General features: G+C 55.8%; 2 protein-coding genes across 4 annotated transcripts in view; both read left to right on the top strand.

Annotated features, from left to right (window-relative positions):
• SPTBN4 (spectrin, beta, non-erythrocytic 4) overlaps window positions 1-5,964 on the top strand; it is a 77,585-nt gene extending 71,621 nt beyond the window's left edge. The window contains exons 30-35 of the mRNA XM_012656965.1: window positions 390-1,006; window positions 2,036-2,105; window positions 2,709-3,001; window positions 4,212-4,385; window positions 4,530-4,572; window positions 5,806-5,964. Of these exons, the coding sequence (XP_012512419.1) occupies window positions 390-1,006; window positions 2,036-2,105; window positions 2,709-3,001; window positions 4,212-4,385; window positions 4,530-4,572; window positions 5,806-5,964 (1,356 nt within the window). The remainder of the gene's footprint in view (window positions 1-389; window positions 1,007-2,035; window positions 2,106-2,708; window positions 3,002-4,211; window positions 4,386-4,529; window positions 4,573-5,805) is intronic.
• Window positions 5,965-7,236: 1,272 nt separating this feature from the next.
• Window positions 7,237-17,288, top strand: SHKBP1 (SH3KBP1 binding protein 1). Of its 3 annotated transcripts, none has more exons than XM_012657050.1 (18): window positions 7,237-7,374; window positions 7,600-7,653; window positions 7,762-7,807; window positions 7,914-7,987; window positions 8,444-8,502; window positions 8,734-8,814; window positions 9,205-9,366; window positions 9,449-9,539; window positions 9,630-9,820; window positions 10,437-10,552; window positions 11,374-11,461; window positions 11,555-11,671; window positions 13,376-13,546; window positions 14,510-14,665; window positions 15,141-15,237; window positions 16,223-16,401; window positions 16,644-16,755; window positions 16,874-17,288. In XM_012657050.1, exons 1-18 carry the CDS (start codon window positions 7,289-7,291, stop codon window positions 17,103-17,105), a joined length of 2,112 nt encoding a protein of 703 aa, XP_012512504.1. In that variant the 5' UTR covers window positions 7,237-7,288; the 3' UTR covers window positions 17,106-17,288. The 3 variants fall into 3 exon arrangements, with proteins under 3 accessions (XP_012512504.1, XP_012512503.1, XP_012512505.1); XM_012657049.1 differs by having other exon boundaries at window positions 16,641-16,755; XM_012657051.1 differs by lacking the exon at window positions 7,600-7,653 and having other exon boundaries at window positions 7,307-7,374; window positions 16,641-16,755.
• Window positions 17,289-19,212: the final 1,924 nt, after the last annotated feature.

Genomic DNA, 19,212 nt, shown 5'->3' with positions numbered 1-19,212 from the left:
AGGATCGCTTGAGCCCAGGAGTTTGAGGTTGCTGTGAGCGAGGTTGACGCCACGGCACTCTAGCCCGGGCAACAAAGCGAGACTCTGTCTCAAAAAAAAAAAAAGAGACTATTACAATAAAAAGTCCTAAGGTCCTGGGTGGGGCATTAAGAAAGGAGGAAGTGGCGGCCGAGGGCACCCACAGAAAGTGATGCTTTAGCTGATTCTTAGAAGCCATAGGTGTTGGCCTGAGGGAATAGGAATTGAGTTCTCGGCAGAGAGCAAAGCTTGGGCCCGGTCCTGGGCAGTTGAGTGGTGAGGCGGAAAACCCAGAGCCGCCGTCCCGGACCTCTCCCTCACCCCCCACCCCCGGGCCTCCAGCCTGACCCTGGTCCCTCGGTGTCCCCCAGATCGAGAAACTCAAGGCGGAACAGAGCAAGCAGCCGCCCACGCCGCTGCTGGGGCGCAAGTTCTTCGGGGACCCCACGGAACTGGCGGCCAAGGCGGCGCCCCTGCTGCGGCCAGGGGGCTACGAGCGGGGCTTGGAGCCCCTGGCCCGCCGGGCCTCGGACACGCTGTCGGCCGAGGTGCGGACCCGGGTGGGGTACGTGCGTCAGGAGCTCAAGCCCGAGCGCCTCCAGCCGCGCATTGACCGGCTGCCGGAGGTCCCGGGGAGGGTGGAGCCCACTGCCCTGCCGGCCGCTCCAGAGGACCCAGCGGAGACCCCCGGGGCCCCCGCGGTGGCGGAGCAGGTCCGGCCGCGGCCAGAGCGCCAGGAGTCAGCGGATCGCGCGGAGGAGCTGCCCCGGAGGCGGCGGCCGGAGCGGCAGGAGTCTGCCGATCAATCCGAGGAGGCTGCGCGGAGGCGGCGGCCCGAGCGGCAGGAGTCGGCGGAGCACGAGGCAGCACATAGCCTTACCTTGGGCCGCTACGAGCAGATGGAGCGGAGGCGCGAGCGGCGGGAGCGGCGGTTGGAGCGGCAGGAGTCCAGCGAACAGGAGATGCCCACCAGAGAAGTGGCCAGGGGGTGAGGGGAGGGGCAAGCGCAGGGCTCCTAGAGCCGCGCAGGCCCAGTCGGGGGGCTTCAGGCTCAGAGCTTCCTAAGGAGGGAGATACCATCGTGGTACCCATTTTGCAGAGGCTAAACTAAGGCTGAAAGAGGATAGGAGATGTGCCCATTGTTCCAGAGGCAGCCCTTCCTGTTGGAGGAGAAGGCGAGTGCTTTCCTCCAGGGGCATGTTCGCAGCCACTGCGTTCTGACACGTGCATCAAGCCCCCTGGGTGCCTCTGGGCTGGGATTTTATCCTCTGCATCTTAGTTTCTTCACTGGGCTAGTGGTGGAACCATTACCTCCTTGATTAAGAAAAAAAAAGAATTCCCTTCATCACAATTTCTTTCAACAGCCTTAGGAAGTGGGGGCTGTAGTCATGTCCATTCTATGGATAGGTCAACTGAGGCACAAAGAGAGCAAGTCATTTGCTTGGATGAAGCAGGACTGGAACTCAGGCCTTTCAGAATCCAGAGTTAACCAGAGTGTGTGGTGCAGAATAGTCCAATCAGCTGTGTCTCCAGAGAGAGGCCTTGGTCAGGAGACCATGACTTCTTGACCCTTTCATGAGTATTTGCTGAGTGCCCCACTCTGTGCTTAAAGGGAGCAGTGACTTAAACAGTCCCAGCCCTGCTTTCATGGGGCTCACAGTCCAGTGGGGGAAACAGGCCTGTCACTAGACAGTGATGACCCAGAATGATTAGGACTAGGGTGGGGGAAGCGGCAGGGGTTCAGAAAGGCAGCAGTGTGTTCAAAGGCTGAAGGCACCACATTGCATTTTGCTCTTTGTGCTGCTTAAAACTCAAAGGGGAGAGAGGTTCAGTTCTCCATTCAGCAGACACGTCCCAAACACCTGGGGTATGTAAGGCCAGCATCTGAGACAGCTGCAGAAGGGAACAAGGACTGGCATTTCAGGCTAAGGAGTGGAGGCTCCTCAGTCCAGCCAGGCAGGTTCCTGGGAGAAGACACTCCAGTTCCATTGGGTCTTTCTGTTCCCCCCACCACCAGGAAGGCCACCCTGGCTGACATTGTGGAGCAGCTGCAGGAGAAAGAGGCCAGCCCAGGGCTCCCTGTTGGGGTAAGTTGAGCCTCCAGATGGGTGGGATATGGGGACCCCTCTTCTCAGAGCAGGAGTAAGGATCTCAGAAACAACCAGAGCTAGCCCTGGACCCATCCTCCTACCTGGACCCTACAGAGACAGCAGGGACTCTCAGGGGCCCCACATGACCCCCCCAGAGTCTGAAAATTTCTCCCTTAGAAAGATGGGGCACCGACATAAGAGACAGACACTCCAGACTCTTCCAACATCTGTCCTGGGCTCCATATTTCTTCAGCCCAGGGGGGTCCCAAATTTCCTCATAGATGGCCACATACACACACAGAAGGAAGCCCCAGATTCCTCCTACAGACAGATGGGACACCATCTGCTAACACCCCCACTTCCATAAATCTAGCCCCCTCTTCCCACCATCAAGAGATTCTAAACAAACGAGTCCTGACACTCACTCACAAGACCCATGGGGCCCCTAAGAGTTGGACTCCAGCCCTGAGGTCCTCCCATAATCGCCTCCAAGACAGCTGGCCCTGCAGACGGATGGGACCCCAGACCCATGAGCTCCCCCAGACAGATGTCCCCCAACACCGCATGGACAGCACCCCTCTTCCCCCTCCCTCCACACAGCCGTCGCTGCCTCAGCCTCGCGAGCTTCCCCCTGGCCGCCTGCCCAACGGGCTTGAGCCGCCCGAGCGGACACCTCGGCCGGACCGGCCGCGGGCGCGGGACCGGCCCAAGCCGAGACGGCGGCCGCGGCCCCGAGAGGGTGGTGAGGGCGGGGGAAGCCGGCGCTCGCGCTCCGCCCCGGCCCAGGGCGGCTCGGCTCCCGCGCCTCCGCCACCGCCCACTCATACAGTGCAGCACGAGGGCTTCCTGCTGCGCAAGCGTGAGCTCGACGCTAACCGCAAGTCGTCCAACCGGTGAGCGCGTGGGCGGGGCTTTGGAAGGCGGGTCCCAAGCTCAAGTGTCCAATGAGTGAATAGTTAGGCCTGAGGAGGGGGTGTGGCTCAATTTCAAGACCTCCCACCGGTGGTGGGTAGGTGGGGCCAAAGGCCGGGGGCGGGGCTCAACATCAAGGAATTCAGCCAATGAGCAGGAGGGACAGAGACTAAGGTAATAAGTCCAATTGCTGAGTGGGTGGGGCTTAGATGGGGGCGGGACGAAAATGTTCTGAAAGTGAATAAATTGGGACCTAATCTCAAATCTCATAGCAGTTCACCCAGGAGTTGGTTGACTGGCTAAATAGCAGACTGGGGTGGAGTCTAGTCTAGAAGGTTTCAGTGGCTTGTGCTGGATTCTAGAGAGCTCTTCCAACCAATGAGTAGGGTGGGTCCATCCTTAAAGTTTCAAATCCGGATAGTCTGAAAAGGGGCAGAGCCCAAACTCTGAGAGCTGGGAGCTGAGGGCGGGGGCAGTAATCTCTTGTTTCCAAATGGGGGTCTAGCTGTGATGTGTTTGCTCTTATGGTCCAGCTTCTGGTTGTTCAACCTCTTTTTGTCCAACTGGGAGATAGACTTTGGGGACAGGTGGTGCCAAAAAGGGTAACACTGGCCAAGAAGTGGAGTGAGGCCTAGACCCAAGATATGAAGTGGGCAGGACAGGTTGAGATTTTGCTGGTGGGGTCTGGAGGTGGTCTTTCTTGCCTGTACCTAGGCTGAGGTGGGAATAAACAAGGACACGTAACATATTTCGCTCTTGGAGGGCCTCCTTCCTGGATTGAGACAGGAATTTGGCTGGATGGGGAGACAGGAATTCCTCATTTCAGACAGTAGACCAATAGATTTTCCTTGAGAGAATTCCATGAGGTATAGAGGAGTAGGGAAGAATAAATGGAACAAAGGTTTATGGAGGAGATGGCTAAGTCTTGCCTTCAGGAAATTCAGTATGGGAGGGGACAAAGAAGGGCAACCCCAGCAGGGTCCTGCCTGGGCAAAGGCTTGGTACCAAGGGACTTAGAGGCTCCCTTGGCTCAGCAGCAGCCATAAGAAAGAGCATCCTAGGCCTATGGCCCAATTAGGGCAAAGACCAAGAGACAGGAAGGCTCAGGCAGATTCAGGCATGAGGATGTTAATGAAGAGTACTCAGGCATAGTGCTACAGCTCTGCCTTGAGCCCCTTCTTGTCACTCCAGGTCGTGGGTGAGCCTGTACTGTGTGCTCAGTAAGGGGGAGCTGGGCTTCTACAAGGACTCCAAGGGTCCGGCATCTGGGAGCACACACGGCGGGGAGCCACTGCTCAGCCTGCACAAGGCCACCAGTGAGGTGGCTAGTGACTACAAGAAAAAGAAGCATGTCTTCAAGCTCCAGTGAGCCCCCACTGGGCAGGAGGGAGGGATCCAAGGCCCAGCTTCTCTCTCCCAGCAGGACCCTGGCTTCCCTGGAGGACAATTGGTGGGTGGGTGGGCTGGGCCTTTCTCCAGATCCCCCAAGTCCTGTGTCCCTTTCTGCAGGACCCAGGATGGCAGTGAGTTTTTGCTCCAGGCTAAAGATGAGGTGAGATCTGGTCCTTTCCCTTCCCTGTGTGAACTCAGGAATGACCTGGCTGGCTGACTCCTGGCCCATGGTGATGGGGCTGTGAGAAGGGAAACTCACAGGCCAGAGCTGGTTGACTGGCCGAGTTATCAGGGCCGTAATGGGAAAGCCCGTGGGCAGTGAGAGCCCAGAAGAGGTTCCTAACTGGGGGAGTGGGAAAGGGTTAAGGGAGGCTGCCTGGAGACCATGATGACAAAGTCCAACCTCCTTCCCTTGGCCACTCAGGTGAGACTGGAAAGAGAGAGAAAGGAGTTACCTTAAAAAAGGGTGATCCAGGTGGAGGGAACTGCAAGTGCAGAGGACCAGAGGTGCAGAATTGCAGAGGGTTAACGGCTATAGGACTGAGTTCGAGGAGGGAGGTCCCAGAAAGCTTCCCATGGGTTGGATCTGTTGGGGCATTATGGGCCATTTGGAAGAGGTTGGATTTTTATTCTAAGGGCACTGGAGGGCCATGGTAGGGTTTCAAGCCAGGGAAGGTTACAGTGATTCATAAGATCCCTTTGTTTATCATGTGCAGGGTAGATTGGAGGGGGAGAGAGCGGAGGTGGGGAGCTCAGGAGGTAGCCAGGATAAGGTCCCAAGTGGGAGAACACACTGCTGGACCTGGCAGATCTGTGGGGAGAGGAGGAATAGGAGGATGACAGAGACAACCTCGGGACTGAGGTTGAGAGTGAGGTCCGGGGAGGAGCAAGCATGGACGTAGTTTGAAGAGACATTGAGAGGAATAAAACTTATCCCATTTAATCCTCACAAGAGGCTGTGAAGTAGGCCTTCATTCACTTCATGCTTCCTTTTACGTATCCATAAAATCGAGATAAAAATAGTTTCTTACCATAAGGTTATTGTGAGAATTAAATGAGTTGATACATGCAGAGTACTTAGCACGGGGCCTAGTAAATGTCAGTGCTCTAGAAAGGCCACTATATTATTACTGTTGTTTTGTTGTTTATGTCTGCAGTGGGAATTATATCTAACCCTATTGCATAGATTTTTTTAGTGAATTCATCCACAAAAATGCTTAGACCAGAGCCTGGCACATAGTAAGTGCTATGTAACTACATCATCATCATCATCGTCACCCCTGTTTAATAAATGAGGAAGCACGTTCGGAGAGGGTAGTCTGATTTGAGGTTCATCTATTACTCGGGCTCCTCTCTTCCAAATACAGACTCTGTGCCCTGTTTCTTCATCCAGGAGGAGATGAATGGCTGGCTGGAGGCTGTGGCCACGTCGGTGGCGGAACACGCTGAGATCGCCCGCTGGGGCCAGACACTACCCACCACTTCATCCACAGACGAGGGCAACCCCAAGAGAGAGGTTGGGGAGCGCAGGGCCAGCGGGCGCCGGAAGTGACTCCTCACCCCCAGGGCCTGACAGGTCTCCCTGCCTCTCTTTTTCCGCACTGTGGGCACAAAGACACTTTCTCTTCTGCGGGGGCCGGGCCGGAGCCCCTACTTCCAACACTGCGGATGCGCCATGACGGGCACTGGAAAGGAGGGGACTTCTCCTGCACCCTAAGAAGTGGTGGGGAGATTGCTGCCCCTATAGCCATATCTCGGCCCCTTCCCGCTCTCCACTCCCCCACCCCAGGTGCTGGGGCTCCATTATTTTTATGCAATAATTGAGCTTGGTGGGGGCGGGCAGGGGGCCAGTTGAGCCAAGCCCCCTGCCCCAAACCACACATCCTGCCCCAAGAAGCTGGAGTGGTGGGGGCGATAATTCCTGCCCCCCTCTCCGCCCTAGGGATGGGCACGGGGGCGCTGGTGAGGTCCCCTGGACCATCCAGGGTGCTAGGGGGTAGGGAGGGGACACCCCCTCCCCGCCTTTACCTCACTTCCAATGCTGCCTTGATCTCTGTCTGGGAGGGAGGAGTGAAGGGGCCCTCGCCCCTGCACTCCGCCGCCTCAGAGCCATGCGGTTAATTCCTGACTTAGTTTATTTTTGCAAAACGTCGACCTCCTCCTCACCTGCCCCGCATCTGCGAAGGCTTTTAATGGGAGGGGCGTCAAAGCTCAAAGTCTTCCTCTCTCCTCCCCCCTCCAGCTGTAAATGCCACTTCATGAGGGGAGGGGTGAGGGGAAGCCCTCCCCCTGCATGCTTCTGGCTGGAGCACCTCCCTGGGGAGTGGGGGGACCGGGTTGTGGGCAGCTCCCATGGCCGCCTGGAGAAGCCGCTGGGGCCTGGGGGTGCGGGATGGTGTGGCGGGCGCACACTGTATGTACCTATAATAAACCCTTTGGCTTTGACGGTCTATTCTGGTTTGTTTTCGTTTCATGGGCTGCTCCTGGGAGGAATGGGAGGGCTATGATGCGGGAAACGGGGAAATCGAGGCTGCGGAGAACATCTAGATGTACCCCTTGATGTGGACTAACTTTGGTGCTAAACACAAGGCCCCTTGAGGAAGCGCCTAGATGCCATACCTAAAATGGGAACCCTAGGGATGGGAAGTATTTCGTTATTCTTCGTAAACTTCCTCTAAGGGGCCGCCAGGTCCGCTCCGTCCAGGCCAGGAAACGCGGACCCCTTTAAGGAGGCGGAGAACTTAACTGAGACGGGCAAGCGCTCCGTCCAATCGACAGCGGCTCTGGGAGTCTCTGACCCAATGGGCACACGGTTGGGGCGGGGTCAGCGTGCAAACCCGGAAGCGGGTGTAGGCTGGCCGGCTCGTCCGGGGGCCATGGCCGCGGCGGCGACTGCAGCCGAGGGGGTCCCGAGTCGGGGGCCTCCCGGGGAAGTGATTCATTTGAACGTTGGAGGCAAGAGGTTAGTGTAGGAGATTCCTGAGGCCTCACCTCGGGGGCGGGGAGGGGTTGGGAGTACCCGCCTCTGCTGGGGGGGAATCCCTGTCCATCAAGGGTTGCTCCGCCCCCCGCTGGAAGCGCCAGAAGCTGGAAAAACGCCGCGGGAGGCGAGGGAACTCACGGGAGGGGGCCGCATTCCTCACTAGCTCCCCAGCATCACTTGCATCTGCTTACCTTCCCCGCCCAGATTCAGTACCTCTCGCCAGACTCTCACCTGGATCCCAGACTCCTTCTTCTCCAGGTGATCGGGAGAGCGAGTCTGGGGCGAGGGTGGGGGGTGGTGTGGAAGGAGAGTGTGTGGGGAGACCGCCCCAGCCCATGACACCTGGTCTTTGTCCCCTTCCTGCAGTCTTCTGAGCGGACGCATCTCGACTCTGAAAGATGAGACCGGAGCAGTGAGTAGGGCAGGAGCCGAAATGGGGCTGCCGGTGGGAGGAGGGGAACGACCCCCGGTCAGTCCCGCTCATTGTGCCGTCCATCCTCTGCCCCACTTTCCCGCAGATCTTCATCGACAGGGACCCCACCGTCTTCGCCCCCATCCTCAACTTCCTGCGCACCAAAGAGTTGGACCCCAGGTTGGCATGGATGAAGGGGAGGGAGGCTCCCACTCTTTTCATCCCCTGAGAGGTCTTTTCTCCCGCTCGGAATGTCCAGTTAAGCTCCAACCTGCTAAAACTCTCATTGAGAACCTTGATCATGTTAAAATTATATGTCCTCAAAATTCCTTACACACGCACACACACAAACCCCTCTACATTTTCGCCACCCATATCATTACTTTTTTTTTTTTCTTAGAGCCAATCAAATTTAGGAGTGGGGGGTTGAATACCAACTTTAATGACACTAATGTTAATCAGTTCTGATAACCCACTGCCATCGGACCAGCCATATCATTACTTTTTAGAATCTTGATCCCGTCAAAATGTATTACTCCTTGACATTCTCTGTGCAGTTTTGAAAATTTCGTCCTCAGAATTCTCTGCTCTCCCCCACACCCCAGACCTTGACCCCTAATCAATTCTACTACCCAGGGGTGTCCACGGTTCCAGCCTCCTCCATGAAGCCCAGTTCTATGGGCTCACTCCTCTGGGTAAGTGGGAACTCCAACTAGCATCCTTATTGAATAGAAAACCCCTCTCTACACACGCTACCTGTCTCTTCCCTCTTTCTCCTGAAAGAGGGTGGGGTTAGAGCTGAGAGCACTGGATTTAGCCCTGGGTCTGAGGGGAGTGGTGATATTCTGTGGAAAAAGAGATGGGGAGGGGAAAGGGGTCTGCCTCAGTACCCTCTAAGCCCCAGCCTGTGAGTCCTCCCATTGCAGTTCGTCGCCTGCAGCTGCGGGAGGAGTTGGACCGATCTTCCTGTGGAAACGTCCTCTTCAATGGTTACCTGCCCCCACCAGGTGGGCACTTCCAATGGATGGAGGGGAGAGGAAATGGGCTAAAGACTACATTTCCCATAAGGCACACTCCCCTGGTGTGCCTGTACTGTGAGCCTTGAGACTTGGGAGTTGTAGTTCTCTATCAAATGCCTGGACTGATGCTGGGAAAGGAAGTAGGAAACAGCATTTCCCATGAGGCAATGGGCCAGCTAGTTCTCCCTGAGGCTCAGAAGCATGCCTAGAGCCTGATGGGAGTTGTAGTCCAGGTTTGATTTTTCTTGTAGGGAGGCTTTGGAAGACCTGGCTTTCTTTGCATGGAGGGGAAAAATATTAAAGGAAAGTTCCTGACTATAATCCCTGTGACAGCCATGATTACATTTATCGTTACTTTGCCCTTTATCCCCACTATAGTGTTCCCAGTGAAGCGGCGGAACCGGCACAGCCTGGTGGGGCCCCAGCAGGTAGGGGGACGCCCAGCCCCTGTTCGACGGAGCAACACGATGCCCCCCAACCTGGGCAATGCAGGGCTGCTGGGTCGAATGCTGGATGAGAAGCTCCCTCCATCCCCCTCAGGTACATTTCTGTCTTCTGGGAGGATGGGGCAGCTCATGCGGCCCCTGTGACCCTGCCCTGATCCTTACTTTTCCCCTTCAAGGGCAACCGGAGGAGCCGGGGATGGTGCGCCTGGTGTGTGGACACCACAACTGGATCGCTGTGGCCTATACCCAGTTTCTTGTCTGCTACAGGTGCTTGAGGAGGGGGTGGCAGGAGGTTCTGAGTCCTGTTGATGGGGAGGGCTTGCAGTGAGGGTTGCTGATGTCCCCCCAATCCTGTAGGCTGAAGGAGGCCTCTGGCTGGCAGCTGGTGTTTTCCAGCCCCCGCCTGGACTGGCCCATCGAGCGGCTGGCGCTCACAGCCCGGGTGCCCGGCGGGGCTTTGGGTGAGCATGACAAGATGGTGGCAGCGGCCACAGGCAGCGAGATCCTGCTGTGGGCTCTGCAGGCAGAAGGTGGTGGCTCCGAGATAGGTATGACCGCGGGCCTTTTCCAGAACCCTCTGCCCTTGAAATTCTGTGGCCTGTTAAAATAACCCACCCCATATAGTTCTCCAACCCGTAAGAATTCTCTGCCCCGTTAGATCTCTTTGCCTCATTAGTATGCGCCAACCCTTCGAAATTCCATGTCCTGTTAGAATTCCTTGGCCTGTTAGAAAACTCCACCCACATTAAATTCTCTCCTCCGCCAGAGTTCCCTGCCCTGTTAGATCTCTTTGCTTTATTAGAATGCTCCATGCCAGTAGAATCCCAGAGCCTATTAGAATCCGTGTTGCCGTTAGAAATTTCTGATTTGTTAGACTAATCTGTCCCCAAACAAATCTCAGCCCTCATAAGAATCCTCTGCCACCATCAGAGTTCTTCTTTGCCTTGTTGAAAATCTCAGCCATGTTAGAATTCATACCCTTGTAAGTCCCACAGCCCATCAGAAATCTGGCCCATTCAAATTCTCTGTAATTCCTGCTGGAATCCTCTGTCCCTTGAGGATTCCGCAGCCTAGCTGAATTCTCTGGGCCTTGGAGTTCTTCCCGCCACCACTCTCCTCCCCCGGGAGGCAGGGTCCTGGCTGAGCCCTCCTTGCCCAATGCAGGAGTCTTCCATCTGGGGGTGCCCGTGGAGGCCTTGTTCTTCGTCGGGAACCAGCTCATTGCTACCAGCCACACGGGGCGCATCGGGGTGTGGAATGCTGTCACCAAGCACTGGCAGGTCAGCGTTCTGGCCAGCCTTGCTGCCCCCTTCCCAGGTTTCCAGAATGTCCAGACCCAGGAAGGGGCTCCCTTCTGCCCCACCCCGCCTGCAGAGAGCCAGAGACCCCAGCAGTTGGCCCAAGCCTGGGGATGTCTGTGATAAAGACCTAAGGGGCATCAGGGAAGCCTTCCTGGAGGAGGGCTGCAGAGTTGACATGAAGGATGGATGGTTTGGAAGGAAGAAAGAGGATTCTCCAGGCCCTGGGTGGGGGAGCAGGAGAGGGGAGATGGTATAGGAGGCAGGAACTGGGAAAGAGATAAGCAAATGTCCGTCACTTTCTCTGCACCCACCCCAAGCTGTGTCCAAAATGTACAAAAAAAAAAAAAAAATCTACAATGTTGTTTTTTCCCCTCTAATATGTTAATATTTGGGAGAGAGACAGAGGCAGAGACAGATAGAAGAAGAGAGAAATAGACACAGAAAATCAGAAAAAGGTGACAGGGAACGGTGGACAGAGGGAAACCAGACTGAATGACTGTGGTAGGTGAAGGGACGTAGGGGGGGATGGAGATGAATTAGAAGAATGTCAGAAACGGTCAAGGATGTCTACGGCCATGCCGCCATGAACACGCCCGATCCCGTCTGACCTCGGAAGCTAAGCAGGGTCGGGCCCAGTTAGGACTTGGGTGGGAGAAACGGTCAAGGAGAGGCCAAGAGACAGAGAAAGATGCACAAAAGGGATCACAGGAGAAGGGCAGGGGTGAGGTGCGTACTGGGAGGGGGCACCATGGAAGCAAAGGCAGGGGGTCTCCCCTGGCTACCGCCTGCCCTGCCCCCAGGTCCAGGAGGTGCAACCCATCACTAGTTACGATGCAGCAGGCTCCTTCCTCCTCCTCGGCTGCAACAATGGCTCCATCTACTACGTGGGTGAGCAGCAGCCTGCACCCGGGAAATGGGAGGGGAGGGACACAGGCTGGGGCAGCTTGAACAAACCTGCTACACTCTGCCTGCCCACCCCAGATGTGCAGAAGTTCCCCCTGCGCATGAAGGACAACGACCTCCTTGTCAGCGAGCTTTACCGGGATCCGGCAGAGGATGGGGTCACCGCCCTCAGTGTCTACCTCACCCCCAAGACCAGTAAGCTGTGGCCCGGCTCCCCGACCCCCTGCCATCACCGGCCAGCCCCAACCCACAGCTGTCTCCCCACTAGTGTATCATGACCCAGTGGGATTTATAGGAGCGGGGACAGATTCAACTCTCATTTAGTTATTCAACAAATCTTTACTGAGCGCCCTTTGTATTGTTTAAGCACTGTTCTAGGTGCTTCTTCACGGCCAGCCTCTCCACCAGGAGCAAAACAGGCCACTAGTAGTTAATTTTTATGTTTCTTTTCCATCTCTGTGGTTGGGGAGAACATGTTTACATGTTTGTAAAACAAAGAGGACGAAGCTGAGCTCTCTTTCTTGGGACAGTTTCTTTGGTTTGTTTTCTTGACGTGAGAATGCAGAAGAGGTTAATTCTGGGGGTTTTTGAGATATAATTCACATACCATAAAATCTACCACTTGAAAGTGCACAATTCAGTGGGTTTTAGTCTACTCACAAGATTGTGCAACCGTCTGATGCCAGAACATTTTTATCAGCCCGAAAAGAAACTCCCTACTCAGTAGCCATAACTCCCCAGCCCTCGCTCCTTCAGGCCCTGGAAACCGTGAGTCTACTTTCTAGCTCTGTGGGTTTGCCTATTCTGGACGTTTCGTGTAAATGGAATCATATAGTACGTGGCCCTCCGTAGGTAGCGTTTTGTATTTAGTTTTCCACTTAGCATAATGGTTGTTTTTTTAGTGCTTTCTGGATCTAAAGATTTATCTTCACCTCCCCTAAGTTACAAAGATTCTCCCCTGAGTTTCTTCTAGAAGCTTTATCCTAGTTTTAGCTTTTACATGGAGGTCTGTGTTCCATCTCAAATGAGCTGTTATGTATGGTATGAGGTAGGCGTTACAGCTCATCTTTTCTAGCAAAAATAAGTTAATAATACACCTAACTTCACGCCACATTGTGCCTTTCTTCTCTGTAAGCCCTTTTCTTATTTATTTATTCCTTTCCTGCCCATCCCCCCAACCATGTGCCACTCTTCTGGCCTGTTTGACACCTACCTCTCCGTCTGTGTGTGTCTCTATGAAGTGGGTGTTGTGGGTGTGGTCTTGAATTGACATAAATAGAGTCAGGTACGTTATCTCAGTTGTCTCTGACTTTTTGTTCCCCTGCCCTGGGTTTAGTGTCCGTCCCTGTTACTGCGTGTAGCCCTAATCCATCGCCTTTGACGGCTGCACAAAATATTGAAACCGCATTTTACCTCCCCGCATTCCTTAAAATGGTCCATTAAGTTTCTGACAGTCACAAATGGTTTTCCCCCTGTGGAAAGTTGGCCGGGGCTGGAAGTGCCTCAGACACACCGGGCAACGTTTTCTTGTCTTGCTCTGTCTGTTTATGGGCCTCTTTCTGTGTTTTTCTGTCTTCCTCTGTAATTCTCTCTCTGCCTCTGTGTCTATGTCAGTGCGACTCGGATTCTCGGGTCCCTGTGTCTCTCCGTTTTCTCTCTTCTCTCTCTCTTATTAGCTCTGCTTCTGTCTTAACTTCTGTCTCTGGGTCCTGTTCCTCTGCTGTGAGCCTCCGTCTCCCCGTTTTCCATCTCACGTCTCTTCGCCTCCACCTTATCCCCCTCCCTCTCTCCTCGAGGTCTGACTCTGTCTCTGTTCTGGGTCCGTCCGTCTCTTTCTGTCTGCCTTGGTTTCTGTCTCTCTGTGACCCTGGGCTTCTCTTCTTCCTTGGCCCCCACCAGGTGACAGTGGAAACTGGATCGAGATCGCCTACGGCACCAGCTCGGGAGGCGTGCGGGTCATCGTGCAGCACCCTGAGACGGTGGGCTCGGGGCCCCAGCTCTTCCAGACCTTTACCGTGCACCGCAGCCCTGTCACCAAGATCATGCTGTCGGAGAAGCACCTCATCTCAGGTGGGCCTCGCCAGGGGACAGGGCTGCTCTGGGGCGGTAATGGCCGAAGTGAGAGAAAACCATAAGGGAGACCAGTCCGGGGGAGAGTGAATTTGTGAAGGCAGGGAGGATTAATCAATCAACGAACATTTATTGAGCACCCCCTGTGTGCCAGGCGTAGGGGATACAGTGATGAACAGGATAGGCCAGGTCCCTGCCCTCCAGGAGCTGACACTCTAGGGACATGGCAGACAATAAATAAATACATAAAAGTGTAAATCAGCATCAGGCGAAGATAAGGGCCGTGAATAAAAATGAAGTTGGGCGTGGCTAGAGTGTGGGGTCACTGCCGATGGGGCGGTTCAGGGAAAGCCTGTCTGAGGAAGGACCTTTGAGCAGTGCAGGTTGGTGGGGACAAGCATTCAGGCAGAGGGAACAGGCGTCGCAAAGGCTCAGAGATGGGCGGATGATAGATGTGTCTGAGGAAGAGCAGGGAGCCCCGTGTGCCTGGCGCAGAGTGAGTGAGGGGAGAGCGGGAGGAGATGAGGGCGGCGCGGTGATGGTGACCGGGGCAGGAGCCACAGGAGGGCTCCGAGCAGGGAGGGATATGACTGGACTCGGTTGTTCCCATGCTGCACCTGGCTGTGTGTGGGGGACAGACTGTGGGAACAGGACAGGAGCAGGGAGTCCAGGGAGGGGCTGCTGCCACGGTCCAGCCAGGAGACAAGATGAACAGGACCAGGCTGGGGCCGTGGACAGGGTAAGGTGACATCAGGCTCTGGAACAATTTTGGAGGCAGAGCCAACAGGGTTTTTGACCCTTTTGAATTCCGGGGAAGAGAGAATTCTCCAAAAGGGAACAATTCGGAAGGGGCTGAACCTGATTCCTCTGAAAGGGGGTCGTCCTGGGGCTCGGGAAGGTCGGGCAGTGTTGATGCCAGTGCCACAGCCAGGCCTGACCCTCTGCTGTCCCCGCGCTCCTCAGTCTGTGCCGACAACAACCACGTGAGGACCTGGTCTGTGACCCGCTTCCGGGGCATGATCTCCACCCAGCCGGGCTCCACCCCGCTCGCTTCCTTCAAGATCCTGGCACTGGAGTCGGCCGACGGGCATGGTGGCTGCAGTGCTGGCAACGACATCGGTGCCTACTGGCCACTGGCCCCCACCCCACTGACCTGCCCGGTCCCCGCTAATCCCCACTAACCCCCTTGCCTGGCCCTCGTGGGCCTCACCCACCCACCCAGCCAACCCGGCTGAGCCCCATTGGCCACCTAGGCCACACCCCCATTCACTGCTGACCCCTGTGACCTCCACCTGACCCCTGTTGACCTCTACTTACTCCCAGCTGGCCCCTGTTGAACTCTGTTACCCCGTTGCTCCCTCCTGCCTGCCCCCCAACCCGGGATGCACCCCACCAATGTGCAGCTGATCTCTGACATGCCCGCACTCCACTGGCTGTCCCACCCCTGTCCTCTCTGACCCTGCCCAACTCCAACAACCTGGGGGTGGGACCTAGGTCTGGGAGGGGGTTCGTGGGGGGAGAGCAGAGCCTTGGGGTCTGGAGGCCCAAGGCCCCCGCTTGCCCTGACCCCGACCCCGACCCCCGCCTGACCCAGGCCCCTATGGCGAGCGGGATGACCAGCAGGTGTTCATCCAGAAGGTGGTGCCCAGCGCCAGCCAGCTCTTCGTGCGTCTTTCGTCTACTGGGCAGCGGTGAGAACTGTCCTGTCAAACAGAGAGAGGGTGGTCAGGGAGCAGGCAAGAGACTGGCTGGGTCACTGAGGCCAGAAACGGGTCCCAGCCATGGGGCACTGAAGGAGCAAAGGCTGGGAAGGAGGACGGGCCTGATGGGTTTGGGGCTGGAGGGGTCAAAGGTGTGACAAGCGTGGGTGGGAGTGAAGAAGCTGCCCCTGTGCCGGGCCTGGGACAGAGACAGCCCAGTGCAGTCAGGCCCGGGCCGGGGGCACAGGCAGAGGGGTCGGGGTGGGATGGGGGGCAGGAAGCTGTAGGAGCCCAGAGGAGATGCTTCGTCCAACTGGGAAGGGAGACTGGGAGGGTTTTCTTGAAGAGGGGACTTTGAGCAGAGACCTGGAGGACACATAGGAAGGAACAGAGGAAGGGAGGGAAAAGAGTGTACCCGGCTGAGGGAACGGCATGTGCAAAGGCTGGGAAGGGCCAAATGGATAAGGAGGGACATGCCGCAGGCTCCTGGGCTGGAGCACAGGACTGCGGGTGTGGGCAGGGCCTTGTCCTTTGAGAGCCTTTGCTGAGAGCTGAGCCTTTGCCCTGAGTGCCCTGGGGAGCCGTGGCCACCGTGCAGGGGATGGCCAGCAGGTTGGAGAGGAGGCTGGGAGCCCAGGGAGGAGGCTGGGACAGGTGCCTGGTGGGAGAGGGCAGGAGGGAGGCTGGGAGAGGTGTGAGGAGGCTGACCGGAGCAGGGAAGCACCAAGCGTGCAACTTGGGCCTTCCCTGGGATGGGAACAGGGAAGAACAGGTTTGGGGAGAATTCTGAGGCCCATGTGGGACGCGGTGTGGGGTCAGGGATGTCCACGAGGTGCTGGACCTCTGGGACTGAAACTCAAGAGGAAAGCAGGTTGGGGTGGATGAGGATGGGGAAAGCCACTGGAGGGGCGGGAGCTGAAGCCACAGTGGTGGGGCTGTGACCAGGAAGGGCGACCCTGCCCCCTTGCACCCTCAGGGTGTGCTCCGTGCGCTCAGTGGATGGCTCGCCCACGACCGCCTTCACGGTGCTCGAGTGTGAGGGCTCCCGGCGGCTCGGCTCCAGGCCTCGGCGCTACCTGCTCACGGGCCAGGCCAATGGCAGCCTGGCCATGTGGGACCTGACCACCGCCATGGACGGCCTCGGCCAGGCCCCTGGTACGCCCCCACTACCTCAATCCGGTCCCATCCCGGCCTTCCCAAGCCCATGCCCTCTGACCCTTCTCTGCCCTCCGACCCCTCCTTGCTTCTTTTCAACCCCTGTCTCTTAGCCTCTGGCCCCGGTCCATTGATCTCTGTACTCCTTCTCCTATCCCAACCCTTGATGCTTGCACTGTGACCCCGTCCCTTGCCCTGTGACCATCTGGCCCCCTGACCCTGCCTCCTTGTCCCCCCAGCAGGTGGCCTGACAGAGGAAGAGCTGATGGAGCAGCTGGAGCAGTGTGAGCTGGCCCCACTGGCTCCCTCGCGGGGCTCTCTCCCCAACCCCTCGCCCCGAACCTCTCTCACCAGGTAGCCGCAACTCCACTCCCCTTCTGCTCAGTGGGGGAGAGGGGACAACTTGGTGGCCTTGGGGGTAGGGGCCCAGCTGCCCTGTGATCACCTGCATTGACATTCCTCACCCCCTCAGTCTCCACTCAGCCTCCAGCAACACCTCCCTGTCTGGCCACCGTGGGAGCCCGAGCCCCCCACAGGTTGAGGCCCGGCGCCGTGGGGGCGGCAGCTTCGTGGAACGCTGCCAGGAACTGGTGCGGAGTGGGCCAGAGCCCCGACGGCCACCAACACCAGCCCCCCGGCCCTCCACAGGGCCTGGGGCTCCCCTCATACCTCCCAAGATGAAGCTCAATGAAACTTCCTTTTGAACACAGCTGCCATGGTGCCTTTGGATACCCTCATCCTGGTGGACTCAGGTGCCTCCCTGTTTCCTGTTGGAGCCCTGGGTTCAGGGCCAGGGCCTCCTTAGAGTCACTGTTACTAGGTCCCTACCTTCCCCCTTTTCTAGAAGCCAAAGTCATCCTCCCCAATAAAGTCCTCACTGCCAACAATCTCTTGCATTCTTAGCAGGTTTGGGGACCTCCAGGGAAGGGGTTGGGGAGATGTGGGACCAACCAGGTCCCTGGCTATAAATTCAGTAACATCTGCCTCTCCCGGTTTAAGCAAAGAAGAGGAATGCATTGGCTTACATTTTGGCTTCAGGTGTGGCTGATTCCAGGGGTTCCAACACTCATCCAGAATATCCTTCCATCACTTGATGTTGCTGTCCTCTGGAATGCATCATTCTCAGGCAAGGTTTTCCCCCCTCTGTGGCAGGATGACTCCAGGCAGCTCCTTAGCAACAATTCTGTCTCTAGCAGCAGCAAAAATCACAGGACAGATTCTCATTGGCTCGAATTGAGTTGGACGGCCATTCCTGAACCAATCACTATGGCCAGATCAAGGACTTCCATTGCTCCAACTCGGGTCATGTGCCCTCACAAGCCAGGAGGTGGGGCCAGCCCTATATGGGTAGAGTGGAGGAGGAGCTCCTGAAAGGAGAATCGGGACATGGTTACCCCACGCAGGGTTGAAAGGCTACGGTAGGCAGAAACATGGACGTGGACCTTTACGTTTGCACTCCAAACCTCACCGTTGCAAACACCTTGCCCAGCATTCCTGGCTGTGCAGTTCCTTACCTCTTTCCGGTCCACACCAGAGAGGGTGTGCAGAACAGGTTTCGCTATCCCCAGCCTGACTTCCTTGGGATTTTCCCCCCGCAAATAATACCTGTTTCTGTGGCACTTCTTCAGGGAGTTTTCTGCATCTTTTCCTTGGGCTGACAAAGAGGAGAGGAAGTCGGCCAGACTAGGAACAAAGGATATTAGAATATGCTGCTTCTAGAATTCCAGAGTTTCTGGAATGCCAGAGCTTCTGAACCATAGTGGAGTGGGGTCTAGAATGTTAGGAAATCTAGAACACAGGGATACTCTGGAGTGCTAATAGATTAACGATATTAGGGTTCTCTCCTGCATATCAGAGAATCCAAACCGTAGAAGTCGCTCACAAAAGGACCTGGAAAGTCACTGATTCTAGAAGAGGGGAGGGTCAAGGAGAGTTCATACCTGTGAATCTCCACCAGTAGCAATATTTTACATGCCAGATATTTGGAATGCTGAGAATTATAGGATATAGAAAGGAATCTGGATTAGTAGGAACTCGAGAGAATGGGAGATATTGTAGAGACTCAGCCCTTTCAGGACACTAGAAGGTTTGTTTGCATTCCAAGAAATACATAATGGGGGGGGTGTGGGTCTTTATAATCAGGGAATCTGCAACACAAATGGGAGACTTAAAGGTGAAGGATTCTGAACCTGGGTGTTCTGGAATGGCTGCGAATCTCAAAACTCTAGACTTTTTTTTTATAGCATATTCAGAATGCTGAATGATATTTGAATGTTAGAAATTCTAGAATGTGGGAGGATGGGTTGGAATGTCAGGAAATCTAGAATATAGTAGTGTTTTGTAATGCTTACAGATCTAGAATATTGAGGTCATTTTTTCCATGCCTGGAAATCCAGAACACAGAACACTGATGTGTCTGGAATGCTGATAATTCTAGAAATAAGAGAGAAAGAGATCTGGAATGTCAGCAAATCTAGAACACTGAAGAGTTGGATTTTTTTTCCATACTAGGGATAACACTGTGTGTGTGTGTGTGTGTGTGTGTGTGTGTGTGTGTGTGTGTGCACGCATGCGCGTGCGTCCACGGTGGGGTGGGGAGAAAACTTCTGGACTGCCAGGGGTCTAGAACTCTGAAGGATTCTGAAGGGTTGAAATCAGATTAGGCTTCAAGGGGTAACACAGACACAACCCTGGAGATACTGACACTGATAGGAAGGGGTTGGAAGCTGGGGACGCCAAAATCTGGGGGGAGGGGAAGCCAACTCCGGAAGTTGCAGCGGTGAGCCAGAGGCTGTTGCCTAGCAACCAGCA

Source organism: Propithecus coquereli, unplaced genomic scaffold, assembly GCF_000956105.1.
Source record: "Propithecus coquereli isolate 6110/MARCELLA unplaced genomic scaffold, Pcoq_1.0 Scaffold53, whole genome shotgun sequence".
In the NCBI taxonomy this organism is placed as follows: domain Eukaryota; kingdom Metazoa; phylum Chordata; class Mammalia; order Primates; family Indriidae; genus Propithecus; species Propithecus coquereli.
This window is presented reverse-complemented; position numbering and strand designations above follow the sequence as displayed.

Bases quoted from the DNA above. Each gene is read 5' to 3' on its own strand.
- SHKBP1 (XM_012657049.1), top strand. From the start codon at position 7,289: ATGGCCGCGGCGGCGACTGCAGCCGAGGGGGTCCCGAGTCGGGGGCCT. The intron at 7,375-7,599 runs GTTAGTGTAGGA...TTCCCCGCCCAG, and splicing joins TTGAACGTTGGAGGCAAGAG to ATTCAGTACCTCTCGCCAGA. The intron at 7,988-8,443 runs GTTGGCATGGAT...TCTACTACCCAG, and splicing joins ACCAAAGAGTTGGACCCCAG to GGGTGTCCACGGTTCCAGCC.